We start from the raw sequence: 25,000 nt of genomic DNA, 5'->3' as shown, positions 1-25,000 counted from the left end.
CTGAGTGAGTGTTTATGAATATGTGAGTGAGTGATTATGAGTGAGTTGCAAATGTACTGTACTGTAGGTGCCACATGCCACACGCCTTGTTTGTGCATACATATGTGTGTGTGCACGTGTGTGCCTGTCTGCATGTGTTTGTGTTTGTGTGTGTGTGTTGCGTGCCCACCTTGGCCACGGCTGGCAGTTACCCGCCTTCTCTCTGGCCTGATTAATTATTTTCATTAATACCGCGTCAAGCAGAAATATTGCACTCGCCATAAAAACCACCCTCTCTGCACTTTAATGAGTTATGGGGGAGAGCACCGCGGCCTGGAGTTAATCGCACCGCTGCTGAGCAAAAAACATCCAAATTCCTCAGACCCACTCTGCACCGCGCTCAGTATATTCAACACCTCATATATAAATTATAAATATTCTTTATAGACCAGATATTGCGATTATGAACCGTAAATGGCATGAGGCACGGTGAAAAGCAGGAGGAATGATCAGAAATGCTTCTGCCCCATTTCTCTCTCTCTCTCTCTCTCTCTCTCTGTCTCTCTCTCTATCCCACTCGTTCCCTCTCCGCACTCCTTTTTCAGCTGATGGAGAGAATTAGCCATGCCGGTTAGTGGCGTGCTTCTACAAATAGCTGTTATGACTAATGTATGGCACACTGGAGAGGCCTGTGCCAAATGGAACATCTGTGGATTTGCACGCCATAGTTGCAGCCGCAGCATTTTCTCAATTAATAACTCCAGGAGCGTTTGCCATCAGCAAACTAAGATGGAAAACATTCATCACTAATTGACTGGTTTGGTTTTTTTTTTTTTCTTTTTTTTTCATTTCAGCCATGGGGGCCTGTGGCTGTTTTTTTTAAGTGCACAAGTCTTTTTGGCTGTGAACCGCTGCCCTGTACAACATTGTTAAGCTAATGTCCCCACAGTGTGGACGGATGAGAGAAGCCAGAGGACCGGTCCTGTCCTGTGCGTTCCCCGCTAGCCTAGCGCTGAGGGTTGACTGTGCTGCCACCTCTGGCCGTAGGGGGGAAGCGCAGCCGGTTAAACTAGGGCTTGACGGTGGATTACACTTGGAACATTTCCCAGTACCGAGCCTCATAGCTTATCTTTGAGGCAGCCCCCCTCTGCAGCTCTGCCTCCCTCCTGTTGTGTGTGTGTGTGTGTGTGTATGTGTGTGTGTGTGTGTGTGTGTGTGTGTGTGTGTGTGTGTGTGTGTGTGTGTGTGTGTGTGCATGCATTTGTGTGTGTGTGTGTATGTGTGTGTGTGTGTGTGTGTAAAGCACTCAGGCGTAGCTTTGATGGAGGGCACCATGGAATCCATTGAAAGGCCAACTGCTTCTGCGTGGGTCACTAAGGAATCCATACCGTGAGGCCTTGGCTTTGGCGTGTTTGGGTTGGAGACAAAGAGCGCCGTGGTGCTCTAGAATCCCCCCTGCGCTGGGAAGGGCCGAGCCCTGAGCCCACAGTCGTGTCCGACAGCTCAACAAGAAAATCAGAGTGCCTGTATTTCTAAACTTACTCTTGTTTTTTTTGTTCTGTCTTTCTTTCTCCTCTCCTCTCTTTGCTCCCCCTCACTTTCTCTCTCTCTCTCTCTCTCTCCCATTCTCTTTCTATCTCTGTCTTTCTCACAGGTCATTCTATCTGGATAAATCCAACCTGACCCCCAGCTCTGCACCCAAAGCTGCCTTCATTGACAAGGTATGTGGCTGAGTGAATAGTGAAAGCATTATTCTGTGTGTGAGCAGGCGTGCGTGTGTGTGTGTGTGTGTGTGTGTGTGTGTGTGTGTGTGTGTGTGTGTTTTATAATAATAATGCACTATAAATAAAACTGACTTGACATGACTTCTCCCTGTGTGTGTGTGTGTGTGTGTGTGTATGTTTGTGTTTATGTGTCTTATAATAACAATGCACTACTATACAAATAAAACCGACTTGACTTGACTTCTCCCTGTGTGTGTGTGTGTGTATTTTCTGTGTGTGTGTGTGTGTGTGTTTTCTGTGTGTGTGTGTGTGTGGTGTGCAGCTGATGCGTCCGCTGAACGCTCTGGAGGAGCTGTACCGGCTGATGGAGAGCTTCATCTCGTCGCGGCGCACGGCGGCGTGCCAGTTCACCCCGTGCGGGGCCTCTGGGGTGGGGCTGCTCTCCGTGGCCTCCGAGCTCTGCGCCCGCCTCGGAGCCTGCCACATCGTCATGTGCAACAGCGGCGTGCACAGGTGAGGAGGGGGCGGATCTGCACGTACACGCTGCGCTCACACACACACACACACACACTGTTCATATCCACACACACACACACACTGTTCATATCCACACACACACACACACACACACACACACACACACTGTCTGTACACTCACATGCGCACAAACTCACACACACACACTGTCCATATGCTCATACACACACACTGTCCATACATACATCCACACACATACACATACACACACACACACACACACCACACATTGAATCCCATTCCCCTGCTGTCTCCCTCCCACACACTTCCTGTCTCTCATTCTTTAAGCTCTCTCCCCCCTGCAGCACCCACACCTCAATTTCACTCAGTACCTCCTCCTCTTCTCTTTCTCTCTATACTTCCTCTATCCCCCTCTTTCTCTCTGTCTTACTCTCTCTCTCTCTCTCTCTCCCTTCACCCTCTCTCTATATCCTCTGAGTGCTTCTCTTCTCGCTCTATCCCACTGTATATATTTTTTTCTCTCTCTCTCTTTCTCTCTTTCTCTCCCTCCACACTCTGATTGTCTCTTGCTGTATCCCCCCTCTTTCTCTATATCCCTTTCTCTCTGTTCTACTCCCTCTCTCTCTCTCTCTCTCTCTCTCTCATTCCCCTCCATCTCCCACCTCTCTGTCTCTGACTCAACTCTTTGGGTTTTTGATGTTTCATTTAGCAGTACCACTTTTCCCCCTCCCTCTCACTTTTGTTATTTTCCATTTCCTCGTCTTACCCACACGCCTTACCTTGGCAGGTGCCTTGACGTTGACGCGCCTTGTATGGATTTGTCCTGTCAGACTCTGACTCATTCTCCTTGTCTTTGACCCCAGCTTTGTGGGTTCATTTCCTCTCCTCAGCCCAGTCCTGCCCCACCAGCCCTGGCTTATTAATACGAGCTTCTATTAATTTTAATACGAGCTTCTATTAATACTCTCATCTCCCAACGACGTACAGTACGCTTTTTTATGGTCTCATTAACGGATTGATGGAGCCTCTGGATGGGCTGGGGCTATTTGAGGCGAACGAAGCTTCCTCCTGAAGATGAAGGAAGTCTGGCTCTATTTGTCAGGTTGTGCTGTTCTCATTACGGGTCCTTTGAAGGGACATATTTCACCCCCATCCAAAGTACCATTTATCACATCGCTGGACTGAAGCTGAGCCACCCAGTCTATCTTCCCTATCTGTTACCTCTGTACAACTACTCTGTACCCCTCTAATTTCTCCCTCTCTCCCTCTCTTGATCTTTCTCCCTCCCCCCCTCTCTTTTCTCTCCCTCTTTCTGTCTGTAGCTCTTTGTTTCGCCCCCTCTCTCTCTCCTCAACTCTCTCTCTCTTGTGATCAGTTTTTGCCAGTGTCTCTCTGGGTCTACCTCATACATGTTCTCCTTCACAGTGCACCTCTTGCATTTCTCTCATTTGACAACTCTCATTTGATGTCTATGACTATACTATGCAAAATACTTTTATGCATATAAATTCACATAGGCCTACTTATGCACACACACACACACACACACACACATACACACACACACACACACACGATCATGATCATGATGCTGTACATGACATGAGTCACGATACAACACATCACATTATATTGCAATATGATTGCAATATTGGTGGCAGTGGCGATTTAATATGTTGTGCAACTGGTGATAGGATATAACGATATTCCAATATCAGAAGCACAGTCCTAACACACACACACACACACACACACACACACACACACTCATACTCACACTCACAATATCTTTCTATCTTCTGTGAATTCTTGCTGAAGTCTTTCCGTCCTTGTATGTCTCCAGGAGTCCAGGTATATTTACAAACTGACTTTTAGAAACTATGACATACTGTACTTGCCAACCCACATACACACACTTACACACAGACACCACATTCACATTCATATTACAAACACACACAAAGATACACGCATCCCATCATGCACACACAAACCACCCCCTTATACTCTCACACACACACACACACACACACACACACACACACACACACACACACACACACACACACACACACACACACACAGACACACACACAGACACGGCAACTCACACAAGTCATACATCTCAGATTGGCGTTTTGATGGAGCGAAGAGGATGGAGTGGGCAGCGGGCTAATGGGAAGGTGTGACTCTGTGTGTGTGTGTGTGTGTGTGTGTGTGTGTGATGGAGTGGAGGCAGCCGCAGCCGAAGCAGAGGCTGCCACAGCAGGCCTGTTCATTAGCCCCTCAGCTGTGTGTCAGCGCAATTACCCTCCGGTTCAGTCAGCGGCCCCCCCGCCTGCTCAGGTGCTGCCACCTGCCATGTCCAGGGTTATTTGTGGACCTGTTTACACCTCCTGACCCCCGCCACCCCCCACCGCACAACACAAACGTCTTCAGCCTCCTCAAAGCGCCATGTCCCTCTGGGTGCCACACTTTCTTCAGAGGCAGCTTTCTTTTCCTGTTTCTGGTGGCTCACCGTGCTAGACAGAGATATCAGCTCCCTTGTTCCAAGATCCGTGTTCCGTGTTCTATGTTCTATGAACTCTGGCTGAAGAAGCCTTGTATGCATATGTCCAGATATTTTTCAAAGCCGACTCTTAGAAACTGTCAAACCGACTCTTAGAAACTGTCACTGTCTATAGTTTGCCTTCTAGTATATACAGAGATATTTTTTAAGCAAATATTTTGAGAATTAAAAAATATACGTATAGAAAATGGTCCTTTAAAATTCAAAAAACAAAAAAACAAATAGGGTTGTCAGTGAGGATTTATGAACTGTTATGAAACCTTGTTATGAAATTCAAGTTGATTTTGACGGAAACCTGACAAAAGGGAAAAAACAATTAAATGAAGTGTCATTCACCCTGTTCTTTCAATTGTCCAAGGCTAATGGATGAATTGCATGCAAGGGTCCCTTTTAACGGTGCATATTTGAAAATGAAATTAAGTAGTGGCAGACTAAGAGATGTAATTGAGAGCAAGGGCTGTGTCATGTCCATGGGTAGAAAAATACACCGAATTATCCCCAGCCAGGAGATTACTATGTGAGAATCAGCTTGGGTTCTCTCGGCCATATTGATTGGATTAGCTAGCCTGGCAGGGTGAGTTTTAATAAGTGTGTGTGTGAGAGAGAGAGAGAAAGAGAGAGAGGGAGAGAGGGAGAGAGGGAGAGAGAGAGAGAGAGAGAGAGAGAGAGAGAGAGAGAGAGAAAGAGAATGAGAGAGAGAGAGAAATTGTGCTTTGGGATATCAGCATTTGCTGATGAGACTGTCCCATCCTCCAGGTTTTTACCTCGTCCAAGAGGCCTTGCCCGGCGTCGTCCATTAGAGAGGCGACTGGAGGATGGAGGCTTTGCCAACAAGACAGAACCTAGCTGGCCACACCAGAGAGGAGAAGTGCGAGTGTGCAGAATCCAGCACTTAATGAAATTGATAATTGTCTCTCCACCGCTGCAGCGAGGCCCCAGCCCTGCTACAAAACCACTTGGTCCGGTCATCTTGGCGCCTTCTTTTGCTCATCTATCATGCCCTGTCTTTCTTAGCCCACAACAGCTCATAACAGCTGAGCTTGAGCGAGCTAGTCTTCTATTTTACTTCTAGTCTGCCAGTACTTCTATTTTAAACACGTTGAGACAAATGAGAAATATGAAATGGAGAGTGGGAGTTATCACGACCTTGGGCCTCTGAAGGTCAAGGACGTATTCTCTTCTGGACGCACATTCTCTTCTGCTCACTTACAGTACACACTCTCTTCATGCGTCTGACCTTGAGTTGCATCTGGCCCAGATGTGGCTCAGGCGTGGCTGAGTGTGCTCCGCTTGATCCATCCCATAGTTACTCTGCTCTATCTGGGCAGCTGTGTTATGGTGCTGGCAGAGGGGACGGCTGAGGGAAAGCCGGCCACATAAATCTCTATAGTCTCTCGAAGGCAGAATGAATCATAGGGACTTTTCTCAAGCATCCCCCCCTCTCTCTCTCTCTCTCTCCATCTCTCACTCTCTCTCTTTCCCACTCTCCCTAGTCCATCAGAGGAGAAGGCCCTTATATTTGTGTGTGTGTGTGTGTGTGTGTGTGTGTGTGTGTCTTCATGCATGTGTGTACAGTATATGTGTCTGTTTGTGGTTTTGTGGTTGTGTTTGTGTGTTAGTGTGTCTGTGTGTGTGGGTGGGTGTAACAGAAATCCCCCCTCTTCCTAAACCTCATCCTCTTTTCATCACCCTTAGAGAAGCAGAACAGCTCTGCCAATACCCCCCCCCCCCCCCCCCCCCCCCCATCACACACACACACACACACACACACACCCACTCCCCCACTTGCATAATGGAGGAGCACTAAACGTATTCCGATTGTGCTGGGGGGGAATCCTGGGGCCGCTTGGCTCCGTATTTTCCCCCCGCCCGCCCGCTGCGTCTATTTCTTAATTCCCCCCGGCTTCCCACAGAAGAGATTAGCGCCTAGCGCCTCTCCTCCGCTAGCATCTCTCTCTACCTGCGCCGTTATCAGCCACTCTGGCACTCCGCCGTCCCTGTAATTGAGTGCCTCTTCAGAGCCGAGTAGATATCAATTAGCGGATGAGTGGAGTGGAGGGGAGGGAGGGGGGAGGGGCAGTCAAATGCGGCGCCGGCAGGTCGTACCGCGGAGGTTTCGGCGCGAGTGTGCCGGGAGCTGTTACGGCAGGGTGCCTCGTCGTAAAAGTGTGGCATCGATTGCACTCCGCAGGTTGTTATCGTAAAAAGGTCAGTCCGTGCCCTTGACAAGGGGTTATGGATCTTCTGCAGCAAGATGTATGTGGCGAGGAAGTGTATGTGTCTGTGTGAGTGACTGGCTGAGTAAGTGTGTGTGTGTGTGTTTGTGTATGTGTGAGTGTGAGACAGGGGGTGTGTTTCAAAAGGCCATGAATCACACTGCCACACCTCTGCAGTCATGGTAAGGAAAGGGCGTTATGTCACAGGCTGACACGGACGTCCTTGATGTTAAATGTACGAAGCACACCAAACCCACTCGTATTGACTAGCAGTCAGACTGTCAGAAGTGCGGCGTGAATTTGCGAGGCACGATAAAGTTTTCCAGTAGTTTTGTTTTTCCCTTTCATGCATAATAAATCAAAAGTATGTTTCTCACCCCAATGCGCACTCAGTTTGTTTTTTCCTGGTGACATGATTAAAATGGAGAGACATTTTAGCCTCCACTTGTGAAAAAGAGAGTGTGGAACATTTCCTCCCTCAGTAGTTTACCTCGAAGGGTTCCCTGCTATTTATCAGCGAGGATACACATCTTGTGTTGGCAGGATGTGGCCAGTGTTGATGGAGTGATTGATCTGTGGGAGCTTCAGCATAAAGCAGCACTTGACAGCAGGCTCAGTGCAGGCCTGCTGGAGGGGCCCGGCCCTTTTATCCTGTTCAAAGATGAAATGGAATACCTCTGCACACATTGCACACACACACACACACACTCTCTTTCTCTCTCTCTCTCTCTCTCTCTCTCTCTTTCACACACACGCACACATACTCAGACACTCATAGACACACACATAGAATCACTAACAAGCACTCTCTTCCATACACACACACACACACACATACAGTACATGTATACATGCACACACACATGCATGAATGACTTTGTCACAGTGATGAGCTGAAGCTTTCAGGTTGATTGAGTTGTTGGCATGTTGGATCCATGTCCATGGACACACCTCTCTAAGGGACACACTTCATACACACACACACACACACACACACACACACACACACACACACACACACACACACACCATTAGAGTGCCCAGTGAAGACCAATCGCCCTCAGTGCCGATCACCACCCCCTCCCTACCCTTCTCCAGCCTATTTGGATGAGGCTTACGCGCTCAATATCTCACGGCTGATAAAACTCCCTAATCAGTAGAGCAGTCTGTTGTGATATGGTAATGAACAGTAGCTGTGTGTGTGCTGAGTGACTTATGCGCAGAGTAAGCTGATCACTCTTCTTTTTTATTGTCTGTATTGAGCCAGGAGAGAAAAAGAGAAGCGAGCGTATCGACTCGGCAGTGAATAGTGTATCCTCAAGCCTGATTTATCTGCTTGTCAAACGGAAAAGATCATTCGAAGTTTACTGATGGAGCGTCTGGGGGAATGTTACGTTTTTTTCCCTTTCTTTTTGGAGGCTGGGGGAGTTAGATTTTGTTAATTAGTAGGAGCTGGAAGGAGACATAATGGAAGGATTTGGCTGATTCAAGGCATCGTTGTAACAAAGACACTCTTTCACTTTGTAGACAGAACAAGAATTTTCACTCTGTAAACACGAGACTGTCTCTTTCGTTTCATGGCAAGACTTTCACTCGCTTGACAACAAATCACTTTTCAGACACAACAGTTCTGACTTGCGCGAGCACAACAAGAGTTGTACTTTCTCGCGCCCCCGACAAGACTTTGACTTCCCGACCTCCTCGAGACTTTGACTTCCTGCCGCCGCAGCTGAATATTTCATCTGCGGATGCGGGGCCACACACTCTCGGCTTAATCTCCTCCCGCGAGTCCCGTGTCGTGGCGGACTCGGTGGCTACAGTGTAGCATCTGTCACTCCCGATTCTGATAACGCCGACGGTCCTGCCGGCGACGCGGCGTGCCCGGGCAGCAGCGGGCAGGCGTGTGTGTGTGTGTGTGTGTGTGTGGGCACCGTGCCCGCTGGCCTGGACGTGCGCTGGAATACAAATGGAGGAGGGAAGAGGAGACATATGTTCTCCAGCTTATGAGGAGCGGAGCGGTGATGCGTTGCGGTTGGATGGGTCGGACTGATGGGTGAGCCGGTGGATAGCCTGAGCAAAGCCCTGAGTCAGGCGGCGGAGATGGATGCATGTGTGTCTGTCTGCTCTTCCTCCTCCCCACTTCTATCACTCTTCCTCCTCCTCCTCACCCCTTGTGAACTTGACTGATTGACTGAGATGAAGCGCAGCGCAGGACTTAGAGATTAAGGTGGTGCGTTGACAGATGAGCTAACTGAATGTGGCTTTGTGTTGTTGTGGTCAGCCGGCCTGTTTTGCTGCTTACATTCAAGGTTGAGCGTTGAAGTCCTCCCATTTATCTTCAGACTGTGTTCATACTGTTTGATTTTTTTGGTCTTGTCTGGAAAAGCTCTAAAATATCACAAACACATTTAGAAACTCACATGAGGTGATTTTGTTGGACAATTTGAAAATAAACAATATTAAATTTTCTATGACAATGAAAAAAAGATACTCGGGAAAGTATGGAAAAGTATGACCTCTGTATATTGACCGTTGACCTTGTCTGTCCATCAGGTGCACCCTGAGCGTGACGCTGGAGCAAGCGATCCTATTGGCCCGTAACCACGGCCTCCCCCCACGCTGCATCATGCAAGCCACCGACGTCATGAGGAAACAGGTAAAGAGCACTGCACCGCCACACTTATTCACCTACGCTCACTGACTGACTAATAACAATTCAGTCACGCAGACACTGTATATATTCACAAATACAATCACTCACACTGACATTATATATTCATACTTGAGTCCTTTCATTCAGTAAGGCATGTCTGTGCCATTCAAATCTCAAAAGTTTTGAAGTGATATGAAACACAAAATGATGCTTTTCTTCTTTCTACTTTTTTTTCTTTCGAAAATGACCCTTATTCAATAAAATTCTTGATTTTGCTCTTATGAAATAATTGAATGTGATGAGCTCTTTGCGTGCGCATATTAATGAAAGATTATTGAGGTTTGGATTACATTTTAAATTATTCAGAACCTTAATAAATAGTAAATAGTCAAATTAAATTCCAGCAGAGGAATCGTTGCCAGTGTAAACCGTGAGCCAAAAAACAATTTTCTCTTCATCCACACCCGCTTGTTTGGCTCTGTTTACTGACCTAATTAGCATCCCGTACCTTTGTGAAAACATTGATTGTGTACCGAAACGCCGTATTTATTTTGACATACCAAATAGTAATCGTTTCTCCTTCAAAACAAGCCCACTGCTGGGTTAAAATTCCTTGTGTATTAGTCACGGTCTGTGTAAGGTGGAGCGGGTGCCTTCTCTCTCTTTGATTATCCCCCCGGCCCTCAGCGATACAGCTGCCACTTTGCTTGCTCCTGGAGGAAAGAAAAGTTCCAACAAAAGCCGTCCTTTCCCTGCTTTCATTAACGGTGTCGCTCTGCCTTTGGGTTTGAAGAGGGAGCGAGAGGAAGACCCATACATCCCCACCCCCACATACACCCCCAACACACACACGCACGCACACACACACACACACACGCACACACACACACACACACACACACACACACACACCTTTCCTTCTGCTTGAGTGTGTTCTCCATGCAGTAGTGGGAACACAGCGTGCCTGGAAGGCAGGATTGTTGTTTCTCTCCACATTCACTCCACTCTCCATTAAAGAGGCATATATAAGGGCAGGGAATACAAACACACAAACACACACAGCCACAGGATAAATGTTAATAAACGCACAGACACACACACACACACACACACACAGTCTTTCTCTCTCTCTTCCTCTTTCTCTCTCTCACACACACATACACACACACACACACACACTCATGCGGAGGGGCATGGCCACCTGCCAGGTAGAGGGCAGCCCTTGATGAGCACCTCGCCCTTGATGGAAGGCTTCTCATTCAGATAGCAGCCACGAGGGAGGCGGTGATGTCCACTCGTCATTAAAACTCAGTTTCCCATGAATCCCAAGCACGCGCAGGCCTCCGGGGGCTTGCTCAGCTTGTCAGTTTTAAGAGGTCGCAGAGCCCTGAGCCAGCAGCAGCGCTGCAAAACATCACATGTGTGATCCACCACCCCTTCACTGACATGAATTATACGTAAGCAGTAGATGGGTGGTCTGACATTCATGCATTATAAATGGAGTGATGTATTGCAACTGACAACTTGGTGGAAATACGAGTCCCCAGCCCAGAAAGCATTCTGTAACAATTACAGCCCTGGTCTGCCACAAGTACGTACTTTTCCTGTCGGATTTTCTAACATTTTGTACTTTTCACTAATGTGACACAAAGTTGTCAGATTTCGACACTAAAGAGCGTCACATCATTAGGCGTCTCATTGGATAGATAAACGGCATGTGCGTTGCGAGTGAGAGACTGTGACGCGCGGCCACGTTCGCACTCCACGACCGGTTGCATGTGCGTCGGAGCAGTTGCGCAACGGCGTGGAGCCGTGTCAATAATCAGCAGGTCAACACCTTCATCACCGGGACAGACGGCGCACACATGGCACTGTTTATGAACCTCCAGTGTTTCACTTGATGAGTATGCAGACCTCATACCAGACTAGGACCAGGTCTGAGACACATCCGGCCCAAGGAACGCGCCAGATCCATCCAAGAGCTGGCTGGCTGCTTCTGTCTGGACGGCAGTAGGCCGGTGGGAGTTTCTGCTGCCCGCGGATCTCTGTCCTAACTGCGTGCGGTGCCAGCAACAAAATCAGTTGATTTGTTTTCGATTACCAAATGACCTAGCTGGACGTGAGGTGACCCAGCGCTGCGCAGCGCAACACTGCACAGTGTCTCGAGCAGAGTTTTTGTCGGACGTCCTGTTTCTATTTTCTCCTGTCAGCTTGTGGTGAAATGGTTTAATTGAAAGAAAGACATGACTGCAGAAGGGCATACGTAATAGATTAAATATGCCCAGAGAACATTACATTTTGTGCAATAGTCAGACCTTCCCATGCAGTTTGGAGATGTTGGTCTTGGGGCTCAGCTGTTCTTTCCTAAATATGGATGGAGGTTGCTACTACACCTCCTCTTGGCCCGGCTTTAATTCATTCACAAAAAAACGCTTCGGTGTCACGCCGCTCAGTCTAAAAGACACCATCCATCATAAATGCACTGCTACCCAACCCAGCAGGCCCGGACAGTGATGAATGGGCCAATAGTGGCATTTTCTTTTGCCTGCGTTTTCGTTTGATTCGTGAACGTGTTCAAAGTGACAGATGCACCAGGCGTGTGGAGGTGTGTTAGGCAGAAACAGCCTGTCAGGGAGACCGTCCGTGAAGGGGCCGTTTCCTGAACTCTCCACAGGCCACGGATCCTGTCAGCTTGTGTGAAGTGTGTAGACTAAATATTTCATAAGCGCCTCCAGCGAAGTATGCAGCACTAAACATGGCAAACCTTGACTGAAAAAAATCAGGTGTTGTGCCTCTGTGTAACCAAAGCTTTTAGTAGTGGATCTTACACACATCACAAACAAGTGAAACCCCGAGTGCCATTGGTGGTGTAAGTGACCGTGCGTATGTCCTCTCCTGTCCTTCAATGAGGCAGAGGGCATCCAGAGGAACACTTTGAGAGATTTGGATGGATGGCTCTGATACCCATCATCTAATTGCTGATGCTATCCCCCCCCCCCCCCCCACACACACACACACTTCTGAACAGGGAGATAGAAGTCTGACTTTGAGGCACTTAGTGAACACTCTGACACAGAGTCTAGTCCACCACTTCGCCAGTCTCTGTATCTTCCCCTGAACTGTGTGTGTGTCAGGAACAAGTCAGACATAAGAGGAATTGAAGTCGGCATAACCAGGTAGACCACCCACTCAAAAGAGGGGTTTCAATTTATTTTCTGTCACAGTGTGTATTCTTGTATTTCATGCTTGTACTGTAGTTCTCAGTTTTACATGCAGTGGAGGGTAATATGGCCAAGGAGAATCATACAGAAAATGCTGTAAGGTTACTTACTTTCTATGTGCCTTTGAATATATATATATAAAAGATCTACAGTACTGTAAAAATAGGTATGGGAAAAACATATAGTATAACAGTGTAATAGTAATGGATATCGAGTGTCTTTAGAGTCTCAAAACCGCCCCAGTTCAACTGTAAATTGTTGAATACCCGAACAGTCCCGAGAGAACCTTCCAGCTCCGAACTCTTGCAACCAGATCAGCAAGAGGAGCAGGTGTTTCTGGTTCAGACCCAAACCCAAACCCAATCCGACTCCACCGGCGCCTGGCACCCGCTATCCCGGAGCAGGAGCCGTTTGCTGATGCGGAAGACCTTTTTTTCCCCTCCTGACGGCGCGGGTTATTTATAGAAGCGGTTAATGCTCGAGGAGCGTTCGGAATTTATCTTCTTCTCCTCTCGCCTCCTCAGACTCAGCACAGGTGGCCATGTGTCACTCTCACTCTCACCCCAGCACCCGACACCCCCCCCCCCCCAACAAGAATTGTGTTCTGTGGGAGGGGGGTGGGGGTGAAATGTTTGAGGAAATATTTCTGGTTGGGCCTGATGAATTGACTGAAAGGGTGAAGGGGCTGCCGTAGCTCATTCACCGGAAGTTGGCGTAACCTCCTGGACCTGAACACACACACACAGACACACACACACACACACACACATACACACGCAGGGCTGGAATTTATGCCCAAGAACAGGCTGATTTAGCAACTTGACAAGGCCAGTGCTCACAAACTACTTCTGAGACTGTTTGGAAGCTAGCTCATAAGTTCTGCCTGCGAGCCAAAGAAGTGTCAGCCCACGTTTTCATTTACGGCACTGACTGAAGCTGAAGCTCGCGCTCCATTTTCACCAAAAGCGGGTTGATCCAGTTGACTGACAACAAGAGTCCTCAGAGCCTCGTACTGCGGTGCTTTGTGATGTAAAACTAAAACAAAAACAGAACCTTAAAAAAAATGACACACATAAATTACCTCCGCCTATTGAATGGAAGACTCCAGAAAACTTCCTAACTGCGCACGTTGCTCTCTCCCAAAAGTCTGTGAGGCAGCGCTCTGAGGGTTGCCAGATTCAGCTGGGTGGGGATTTAAAAGCACATAAAGCCCTCTCTGTCACTTTGGCTAATGTCAGCTGGAAAATGGAACTAGAAAAGCAATTAGCTTTCATCCCCCCTCTCTGTACTTGTCGGTTATGTCATTGTGAATATGTAATCCGAGCTTAACGTCATGCTCGCGCTGTTCCATTCTGCGGTATCCAATGCTCCTCTCTGCATCTCCGTTCTGTGTCTGTGGGGTCTGCTTTTCTCTGCCTTGTGTTTCTTTTTTTTCCGCTCAATTCTACTCCACAGCTGTGTGTGTGTGTGTGTGTGTGTGTGTGTTGGGCGGACAGCACAAGCTGTTCCTCCTCTGTCCACCCTCTCGGCGGTCCAGTTCTTACGTCTCGGCCCTCCTGTCCCTCTCCAGTTATGAGGAGGTGTCAGCTCCATCCATGGTGTTCCTGTGCCTCTGACAGCCTGGAAAGTAAATCATAGTTATGTCTTCTTTATTTTAGGGAGCCAGAGTGCAGAACTCCGCCAAGAACTTGGGAGTGAGAGACCGCACCCCGTCCACTGTGCCAAGGTAACCAGAATGGAGGGCTTTCGAGCCTCCTCCTCCTCCTCCGCCTTCTCTGTCCACTACAAACCAAAAGAAAAGGAGAGTCTGACATGAAGACTGACACAGCTACATGTCATCATGTCTTGAAGACAGATGTAGAGCAAATGTGTTTTTGTTTTATTCCGCTTGTAATGGAATCTAGATAGGTATTATGTTTTGTCGTATGACCTGTGTTACTGGCCATATGTCATTTGTCCTAATTCAGGATTAAATCGATTTTTTAATTGATTTGTAATTTGTTTTAATTAGCCAATTTACTTACACCGTTTTTTGTATACTACAATACAGGGAATACCATTGAGTTAGGTGATTTAGGTGTTAGGTGTTTCACCCCTCAGATTCATCCTTAGTTACACTCATAATTATGCAGAAATGGGCTAAAAATCAATTCAGAAGTCTACTGAGTCCAGGAATAGATTTAATCCTGATGTGTGAAAGCAGCTCTGTGTTTGAATGAATAAGTGGAATCCCATATGCACCTATTCTTTCTAACATGTGTAATTCTCTTAGCCTTTAAAATAGAAAAAGAATGGCTGATCCTCTTTGCAAGGGTGTTATTTTCTAAACCCCAACATTGCCTCAGCCAGTGAACATATACACACACACACATACACCACACACACACACACACACACACACACACACACACTCATTCACCCCCACACACACAAACGCTACAAATGAGGGATATTTACGTGCCTTCAGGCCCTGTTTTGAGCTGTTGTGAGAGGAAGTCTCACAGTGAACTTAGACACAGAGACTCCCTGTGATTGTCAGGCCCTCTCCGGCCTCTTAGTGGAATTGACAAAACACAATTATAAAGCGCAGGCGTCATCAGCCGGCCGGCGGAAAGTGACTGCAGTCTCGGTGGTTTTGGGGCCGTAATTGGCACGAGTGACTGCAAGACACAGACAGGGTAGCAGCAGATCAATGCACCCTGAGAGAGGGGGAGGGAGAGAGGGAGGGGTGGAAGGAGAGAGAGAGGGAGGGGAGAGAGAGAGAGGGAGGGAGAGATGGAAGAAAAGAGATGAGCACAGAAGAGAGAGGGAGAGATGTGTTCGGTGTGGACAGACAGATGGAAGAGACGTGGTTGGCATGGTGACAGGGCATAAACAGCGATGATGAGAAATGAATCCAAAATGTCACTGAAGGTAGAAATGTGCACTGGGTGTCTGTTGAAGGAATTGTTTTGAAAAAAAAATATTGGAGGCTACAGTGCAACAGTACCACTAAACCTCTTCCCTCTGTCTCTCTGTGTGTGTGTGTGTGTGTGTGTGTGTGTGTGTGTGTGTGTGTGTGTGTGTGTGTGTGTGTGTGTGTGTTTTCTCTCAACAGATTGTATAAGCTTTGCCAGCCACCGCCCCCAGATGGTGACCCATGAACCCTCTTGCGTCCTGGCCAGAGCTGGATCTCATTTTTGTCCTGCCCCATACAGACACATACCTCTCCCTCCCTCTCTCTCTTTCTGTCTTTCTATGCCATTTTCTCTCTCTCTCTCTCTCTCTCTCTCTCTCTCTCTTGCCTTCCTCTCTTCCCTCTCCCCTCTCTGGCTGAACTCGGTCTCCAGCTGCAATCCAGTCTTCATGCTTACATGTCGAGCACCACGGCTAACGTGTGGAAGTTGTATGTCTGAGTACGCTTTCTTTGTCAAGCTACATTGCAGTGCATCTCATCGTTATTTTACCTTTTTACAAAAAACGTACACGGAGTTCATGTTGCTCCCTTGAAACAGAGTCCCTTGAAACAGCTGTGGAAGACAGGAAATGATTTGAGTGTGCTGGAGACCGCTAACAGGCTCTTTTGAATAGAGAGGGTTTTATTCTCTCTGTGTGGATGTCACTACGCATGTGAAGAGGTCCCTGGCAGAAGTGCTTCTCTGCCGAAGCATTTGTTCAATTATGTGCTGACATTTTTTGTTCTCTTTTTTGTTTTTGTTTTCGCTAAAAGATCTTGTGTCAGTGCCTTAGCCATTAGCTACTACTCTACCAATTTGAGTAGATGCATTTTTTAAAAGAAAATTGAATGTTTATAAAAGATGTATGAGTCAGATACCATAATGTGCATTGGTTTGTACTTATACTTGTGAGAGTGGGGCTGATGTTTTGCTTGCTTACCTGCCATATATATTTTTATACATTGTTGAAGAGTGAAGTAACATAACGGTATATTAAGCTATGTATGTTGACGGTGTGTGGCTTGAGGAAGTATGACCTGTCTAATGATTCTAGACAAGAGGGCAGTTGAGGAATTGCCAAGTGTATGATCTTTGTGTGCAAGTGAAGTTTGATGGTAAGATAAGATTTTTTTAAAGGGGTAAGTCATCAGTGTTATAACTCTCTACACATTGTCAATGTCAAGCTCATGTAAGTAGATTTTATATATAAATATATGTATACACATATCATATAAAGTAAACACATACATACAGTACAGTACTCAGGAGAATCACATTTCTACAATATCTAGGTATTACTTGAGTGTTACTAAACATCATGAAGGAAGTCATTTATCTCTATGCAACTGTAGACAATGAAAACTTATCAGGATAAATGGGTGACTGTATGAATCATGAAAATATTCCATTTGTGTCATTGTATTCTATATTCTGAAATTCTGTCAGAAGACCTTTCTTATCTTTTTTTAGATTGTGTCATTAAATATCTGTTTTACATAGTCGCCTCTAATTTGTGTTCAAGAGCAAATACATCAAAACAGCGAATAATGTAAAGATGCAACTGTAAAAATATACAACTCATAGCTGAATTTTGACAGAAAATGACAGTAATTTATTTTGTTCATTAGATTTACTCACTACAAAACATATCCTATTCAAAACATATTCCTTTTTTTCCAGCTTGAAGCATTTGAAATGTTCCTTTTTTTGCTACATGCTTTTTGAAGTACACTGTCTTATACTGTAGTTATTAATTTTAATTAAATTGGTCTTGTCCATAGAAAATATCTTGTGTGTCCCTGTTATTGTCATGTTTCTGTTCACAAAATTTGCCTTGGGAACACAAAACCTTCCACAGTCACCTTGCCTTGACACTGAAACAGATGCAGCTGTAAACTGAATAGAAAGTTATCCATTCAGCCTCCTTCTCCGTGGCAGAGGCCTGCGGTGCAGGCACATTACTAGACAGCTATGTAACGGTGGGTACAAAAACCATCCCACGCAGCTCTGCCATGTCCAGCTGGTATAAATGCGCAGTCATCACCCAACAACACTACCTTAGCAGGATCGTCCACCTGCAGATAGACTTTATTTCTTGGAAATATGTCTCCTCGATATGGATGTTCTTGATCAAGGTGTGTGTGTGTGTGTGTGTGTGTGTGTGTGTGTGTGTGTGTGTGTGTGTGTGTGTGTGTGTGTGTGTGTGTGTGTGTGTGTGTGTGTGTGTGTGAGGAATGATTGTATGTGTATGGAGGAGGATGTTATTTTTCTGAAGCTGAGCCTGCAGCAGGAAGATGTTCTTTGTACTTTAGAATAGTATTTGAAACATCAGACACTGAAGTCAAGCTTTCATACACCTTTGTTTTTTTGACTGGAGGGAGAGATATGGTCCTATGGGGACTCTCCATATAACTCTTAGTTCTGATCTTTTAACAGCCGTTACCAGTAAACAAAAACCCTGGTATAAGAAGATGTTAGTGGATTCTTGCAACGACTGAAGAGACTTCGAAAATCGTCCCACTATCACGCCACTGTGTCAGACATACTATTTAATTAAAGTTTATGAAACAATTTGCAGGAGGAACCATTAGTGAAGGGCAAAGACCATATTAACACAAGCAGCGCTCTGAAGCTGGGCTTGCTTCCAAACACGCCCACGTAAACACCAGAAGACCTTTTCTATCTACAGTACAAGCCAATGGGCAGGTGATTTCCAATCACGATTAAACAACCATCCTTACCATTGGCTTTAGGAGAGACTCCGTCGCTAGGAGCCACTCCACCGCGAGAGAGGGGATGGTCCCGTTCAGTAGTAACCAAGACACGAGAAGCCCTGAATGGTACTTTCAACAATGTGCTTTGAGGCAGCGCTAACTTTTCGCTCTTGACATTCTGTCAATTAGTTCACATATGAGCCTGTCGATCATCGCGTAATCGTTTTGTGAGCAAGCGTGTGCACAACGGCTTCTGTCAATGTTTTCATGTTTTGGTTCCGTAACGTTTTATAAAATATATACAGTTTCTTCATGGCGTCTCAACAGCAGTCGAGAATTCAGTCCTACCTGGAAGGGAACAAAATCGGACCTTTGTTTGAGGTAAGCTGTTATCCATGGGTCAGTTTTGTATTTGCAGTCTGTAACATTACACTGAAGACCAGCAGATTTGTTAGCCTGCCGGTCTGCGGCATTTAGACTGCAAATCCGAATTTGGTCAAGGCAGATATCACTGTTGTCGCTTTTGCACCACAATATCAGTAGCCTGTGCTTTCAGAAACGGGGTATGCGGTATTTTGAGCTCATTCGACCATCCTCTAAGTTCGTCGTTTTTCAGCTGCAATGAAATAAAGAACCTGTGACAGTGCCACTAGTATTCTGAATAATCTATTGATTTTACTTTTACAGCTCGGCAGCAGCTAATTAAGTTTTAGTGGCATACCTGTTAGCCGTTTATGTCGGTCCTACTATCACAGACGCATGATTTTTGGTTGATCCGGGAATGTGCCGAGTTTGACAGGCAAGGTAAATTGAGGTAACGAGCTGACTGGACTTATTCAAATCTCACGTTCTTGACACAATCTTAAACGACTACCAGTAATCTGTTTAGTCGGAATAAAATGTTGGTATGTGTGTAAGATTTCAAAGTGGATAGTGTCAAGATTCAGGCTACTTCTGTTTGGTTTCATATGACAAACAGAATCACTCCGACTTGCAAGGGGGAGGAAAGAAAATCTGCCCCCTGATTATCTAGCCTACTATAGCCTATTCGATTCCCCAGCAAGCAGCCTGATTCATGAACATAGCCAACATTATACGTCTACCCTGAAAATGAGGAAAAAAATGTGTTGTAACTCATGTGCCTACACAAAGTGTCATGCAAACATGCTGATCGTAACCACATTGACCTGTAGTCTTAATGACCGAGGCTACCATGAATACAGCAGGGACTATGTTTGTTTGTCGAGGGAGTTGATAGCTTTGTTGCCAGGCATTGAAGAGTTCCCTGTCCCTGATGTGGTTTATTGTTTCTGTGCCATACGGTGTCAACTGGTTTATGTGGGACTAAAGGGCACGTTTTTGACTTTGAAAGATGGATACAACATGTGTCTCTCGCATACAGTACCGTTTTAATTTCAAATTGGACTGTACTTTATTACAGGTGGAATAAGATGCTGACATATTTCACTATATGGTGCCTGTAGTGAAGAGATATAAAATATGGTTCAATTTGCATATTTATGTTACTCAATCGTGTCTTTTCTCAGGTTTACAACAGCCCTCGTGAATAGAACAGGCTAGAGATTGTAAATGGGAGATGATAAAATATTCATAGTGAGAGTGTGTAAATGCCTTGTGCGCCTGCTGTGCATGTCTGTTTTGGACCACGCAAGGCTACCAAACTGCTGATGTATCAAGTCCTCCGTGGTCGCTCCTGTGTACGGAGAGTGAATGCTAAACAGGCAGAAAGTTGAAGCAGAGCCGATCCAAGTAGCGGAAAGCGACGCGCACCAGCACCATGGACAGCAGCCCAGGCGGTAGCGACGCAGCCCCGCGATCTTGTCTGCCACATGAAAGCTGGCCCCGTCACGCTGTCAGGCGGCCGGCGATCGTGGCGTTCCGCTCTGCCTTTGACATGATCATCCCCTAAGCGAACGCAGCGTCTCATCGGTCGTGGGAGAGAGACGAGCGGCGCGAGAAGCGAGCGCGCTGGCGGTTCCGCCGCGGCAGCAGTCGCAGATTGACTTTGGCTGGGGATGAAAGCACCTGGTTGTATGCCTTTGTGCGGATTCTTCTAAACGGAATGAGATAGGGTTCAAGTCATTTCAGTGATGCTCCTGCCCCGAGCAAGAACCCTGTAACTTCCCACTGAACAACTTGTCTATTTGCATAATAAGTTCATCATATGAATGAATGCCTTCTTTCTTCTTATCTGCTTTTACAAGATATGAAATTGAATCACTTGTGCCACTCTTGCTGCTGTTGCTGGAGCACAACAGTTTAAAAAGCAGTTTGATTTGTAGGCCTTATTATTGAAGTGTTCAGAATTGAAAATATTTGAGATCAGACCTTCAAGACAAAATGATGCACATGCAGTTCAGCTGAGGCTTATGTATCTCGTTCTTCCATCACACATTTGCTTTCATAAGGACACAGAGGTATTTCCAACACATCAGCTCAATATAATAGACCCCAATGGAGCATGCATCAGAAATGCTCTGGCTGTATGTGAACTGGAAATTGAGGTCAGGCTACATGTAATATGCATGCGTGGTGGTGCATGGGGGTGCATGTGACGGTTGATTGAGATCAGATCAGTGGAGATCTCCTGATCTGGGTCGTCTTTGAACTCAATGAGGTTGCCCTATGGTAGCTTTCAACGGTGGTTAAGTGCATGGCCATCTGATTAAAGACTGTATGAGTAGATAACATGAGAGACTGCCGTTTCCTCACTGGATTGTTGAAGATTCTCTTGTTAATGTGCATTTTTTTTTTTCAAAGGCGGGCACATTTGCATCTCAGATCACTCACGTGGCAGATTTTTCTTTCTGTAAAACAACTTGCAGATGAGGACCAACCATTGAGCCTCAGTGCAGTAGGAGACCTTTGAGCAAATGTAGCTTAGTGCTCTATTTACTGTTGCATAAGCACTAGTGATACATCTATTCAATGTGACAAAGTGCCAGCGTAATAGGTAAATAAGTGCAGATGTCATTGGGAGACTTTATTATCCCGGAAGGCGACTGACAGCTTCTGTGATGTGTCTCTGATCAGGCATGCATCTGCTGTCTACCAGATCAGACAAACACACCAGCGCTTGTCAAATCAGGACTTGACTCCAGATGAGCTTCTCTTCAGATGAAAAACACATTTGGTTGAACACTGACAATTCTTGACTGTATGGTTTATACCAGTAGAACTGCAACAGAAAACTGAAGTGACATTTCTGGCAATTGTGCAGTTCATTAACAGCATGACTAAGTATAGTCACAACAACACTATCATGTCTTCCTTTGGCAGTTTTTATTTTCATATATCAAGTTATGGGGGTAGGGGGGGTTGTGACTGTTGTTATTGCGGCTTTATTATTTTCTGCAATCTCTCCTGGAATGAGGCAGTTCAACAGTACTATGGTTAGTTATTGAGGAATAGTAGTTCTAGACACAACTAGCAGCAGCAGCACTTAAACACACAGTGCCGTTTTTGTCTATGTGCATTTGGACAGAACATGTGAGAAGGTGTCTGTGAGTAGCACCCTTTCAATCCCTTTGAAAGGGAAGTACAATAGGTCTCATTAGTAGTGCTATTCCTGGGACACTATTTTGCCCCTCTTTGGAAACAGTAACAGGGTAGTCATCAGGTTCCCTAAGAAACCCCAGTGCCTGGGACGCTGGACCTTTCCCCAACATAATTGTATAACGCTGCGGTGTGAAGTGCTGCTCTATCATCATCTTTATCGGGAGTAGCAAGCACAATGATTGTTTGCACAGTGGAGAGCGCTGGGATAAAGTAACTGTATGGAAATATAATGAGGCCTCCGTCTATAAAGGGAGATTTTGTGCCTGTGTAATGGCAATGATTAAGCTGGAGGTGTGTTTATAACTCAGCCCATCTGTCCTCTTAGACAATGAGATCTGTACCGTTTAAACAGGCTATGGGAGAAATCTACTGTATGGGGCTCTATGGAGGTGGACACATACAGTATGCACATGACCAGGAATATCTCTACATTCAGCAAATGCTTTAGAGGGCTTTCACAAGGCTTGCAGTAACTTGAGCACGATCAGCTCTTTCTGTACGCTTCATCCAAACAATAGCTACTCTTCGAAAGGCTATTTTCAGAGAAAAGGCTTTGTTTTGATTCTAACATGTCTTACTAGCATGTATTCATTTGTACAGATTCAGATTCATATTCATATTTATGTGTACTCCTTTTGGTTTCCTTTTTTTTTCATTTTATTGCCTCTTTTTGTTTTTTTTCAATTAATACAACTTTTTTCTCCTGTTATTGCACTTGAGCCCACTGTATAGTCATACCTCTAAGAGCTATCATACTAAGGACTTGGGATGGATTCTTCCTGATACTAACTTGTTATATAATTGTCTATAAAATACGGGTATTGTAGGGTCACAGTAAGAAAAGTTCCCTAATGTCAAGATAAGTCAATGGCAGCAATGAGAACTATTCATATTCGGTGTGACATTGTGGCAATTTCTGTCCAATTTCAGATGAAGTGTGGGAACATATAGTTCTGATTTGAAGCTACTCTCACTGAAATTGTGAGTCACTTAATCCTTTCGTATCCTCTGTAAATGTCAAGTCTCAGTAAAGTATATTAAGAGGAGAATGAATAAGCTTAATGAAACTTTGATGGATTTCACTTCACAAGGGGTGCCCTTTCCACCACTATGCACTAAACATGAGTCATTAATGGATTTTTTTGATAAAATAATTACAGCAATTCATTGAGCTGGCTTTTGAATGGCTTTGAATGGCCTTTGTGCAGGTCGACTGCATGCAGTGCAATTCTTACTTTTGTTCCATAGCACGATTTAGGCAAAATACCAAATCTCTACCTAGTGGTGTAGTGGCAGCCAGAGAGGTAAAGATTATTGTTGATTTTTCAAAGTATCGGCGTCATATAGAAATATACAGCAATACTTTGACAGCGTAAGACAGTACTGCACAAGTCTGTGCCCAGCAGATGTCTTTCTCAGTGTCTTGTGCTTTGGCTCCTGATTGATGGTGTCTTACAGAAGGTATCTCAGCCGGTGAGTTTCATAAAGAAGCCATATCTCTCCCAATAAAGTGACAAAAGCCTTCCTCTCCGTCTCCATCTCACACGTTGTCTGGTCCGCATCAGTCTGTTGTGCGTCCGTCCGACCGCCTATAGGAGAGATAAATGTGTGTATTCTAACAGGAAAAGAAGTCGGAACGGTACGGCGTTTGCTGACGGGGCGCTTTCGCTCTGCTGTGTCACCGTGGCAGATTCGGTGGGTGGTGGATTTCAGCCTTTACAGCAACTCCTCGAGCCTTTTATAGTTTCGGAGCCGGCCTCAGTGTGGCACAGCAACAGGAAGAAGGTGGTGGGGGGTGACGCGTCTGTGATATTGAAACCACATCTTTCCGCCTCCTTCTTTTAAAACAACTCCCCTCTGCTGTAAAACTCACCCACAACATCTGCCTGCGGATCCAAACGAGCCTGGAGCTGTAGGATGCCTGTGGGTTCTGCCTGAATGGCATTCCTGTGTATGCTCTAGCTTTCATTAGACGTGGGTAGAGGGTTGAACTAGTGATTTGCAGGCGCTGGCCTGTGACAGATGGCTGTGGAACTGTTCTGGGGTCACATTAAAGATGGGAAAGGAACTTCTCTTTTTATTGCACCCTCTGTACTCCCTTGAAGCTATTTTCAGAAGGTTCTTTGTGGACTCATATATAGCATCAGTGTAAATAATGTGTTTGTGTATGATCAGGCACGAGAGTTAGAGATACTGTAATGCACTTTCTCAGTGGTGAAATTAAATTCTCTTTTTTAAAAAACAAACAAACAAACAACACATTCTTTCCAATCTTTACTCTCATTTATCAGTGGAGAAACCTCACCGTGTTGTTCACCATTCCAATATGGAACAGGCAGGGAAAGACTAGTTGCTCGGGAAATCAATGCTTTCTCGCCCCCCTGTGCATTGCTGCATTGGAATTCTTATCCTCATTTTTCAAAAGCAAGTGACTAACACCGTAGCAGAGCTGAAGTGTTTCAGGAACACAAACGCACGCGGTCGGCCATTTCTCTTTCCCTCCCGAACGATACATTGGTCATTTACCTCGCCGGGGCCTGCTCTGCATAATTGAATTAGAGGGGCCTTGTCAGCCAGCGATGCTGTGTCGGAGCTCGGCGAGGAGACAAATGAGTGTGTCTGTGTGTAAATCACTCTCCGGTGGCACATTGTTTGATAACACCCTGAGAAGTCCCCGGCCTCTGGGACGAACCCCCTTGCTGAGTTAATATGCTTGGGCCCCTGTAGTTTGCATTACCCAGCCGCTGTTGCCGTTGGGGTGTGTGAACAGCTCATGAGTGCATTAGCTTTCCTTTCCTTTTTTTTTTTTTTTTACTGTGCTTGGCTCTTGGATGGAGGCAGTTACATCACCTGACGGTTTGTTGCTCTGGGCAGTGTGTAGTAGCAGCTCTTGAAGTCTGGATCCTTGTTT

The 25,000-nt window shown here is 45.9% G+C and overlaps 2 protein-coding genes across 2 annotated transcripts in view; both read left to right on the top strand.

Moving 5' to 3' along the window:
• prex2 (phosphatidylinositol-3,4,5-trisphosphate-dependent Rac exchange factor 2) overlaps positions 1 to 17,575 on the top strand; it is a 140,024-nt gene extending 122,449 nt beyond the window's left edge. Inside the window, exons 36-40 of the mRNA XM_062521192.1 lie at positions 1,634 to 1,700; positions 2,026 to 2,216; positions 9,540 to 9,642; positions 14,519 to 14,586; positions 15,958 to 17,575. Coding sequence (XP_062377176.1) covers positions 1,634 to 1,700; positions 2,026 to 2,216; positions 9,540 to 9,642; positions 14,519 to 14,586; positions 15,958 to 16,003 — 475 coding nt within the window. The 3' untranslated portion in view covers positions 16,004 to 17,575. The remainder of the gene's footprint in view (positions 1 to 1,633; positions 1,701 to 2,025; positions 2,217 to 9,539; positions 9,643 to 14,518; positions 14,587 to 15,957) is intronic.
• A 1,247-nt stretch (positions 17,576 to 18,822) lies between these two features.
• c19h8orf34 (chromosome 19 C8orf34 homolog) overlaps positions 18,823 to 25,000 on the top strand; it is an 85,907-nt gene continuing 79,729 nt past the window's right edge. The window contains exon 1 of the mRNA XM_062521351.1: positions 18,823 to 18,891. Within this exon, the coding sequence (XP_062377335.1) occupies positions 18,823 to 18,891 (69 nt within the window). The remainder of the gene's footprint in view (positions 18,892 to 25,000) is intronic.

Source organism: Sardina pilchardus, chromosome 19 (genome assembly GCF_963854185.1).
Source record: "Sardina pilchardus chromosome 19, fSarPil1.1, whole genome shotgun sequence".
Taxonomy (NCBI): domain Eukaryota; kingdom Metazoa; phylum Chordata; class Actinopteri; order Clupeiformes; family Clupeidae; genus Sardina; species Sardina pilchardus.
Note: the sequence above shows the minus strand (reverse complement) of the source record. Positions and strands in the feature narration are given on the sequence as shown.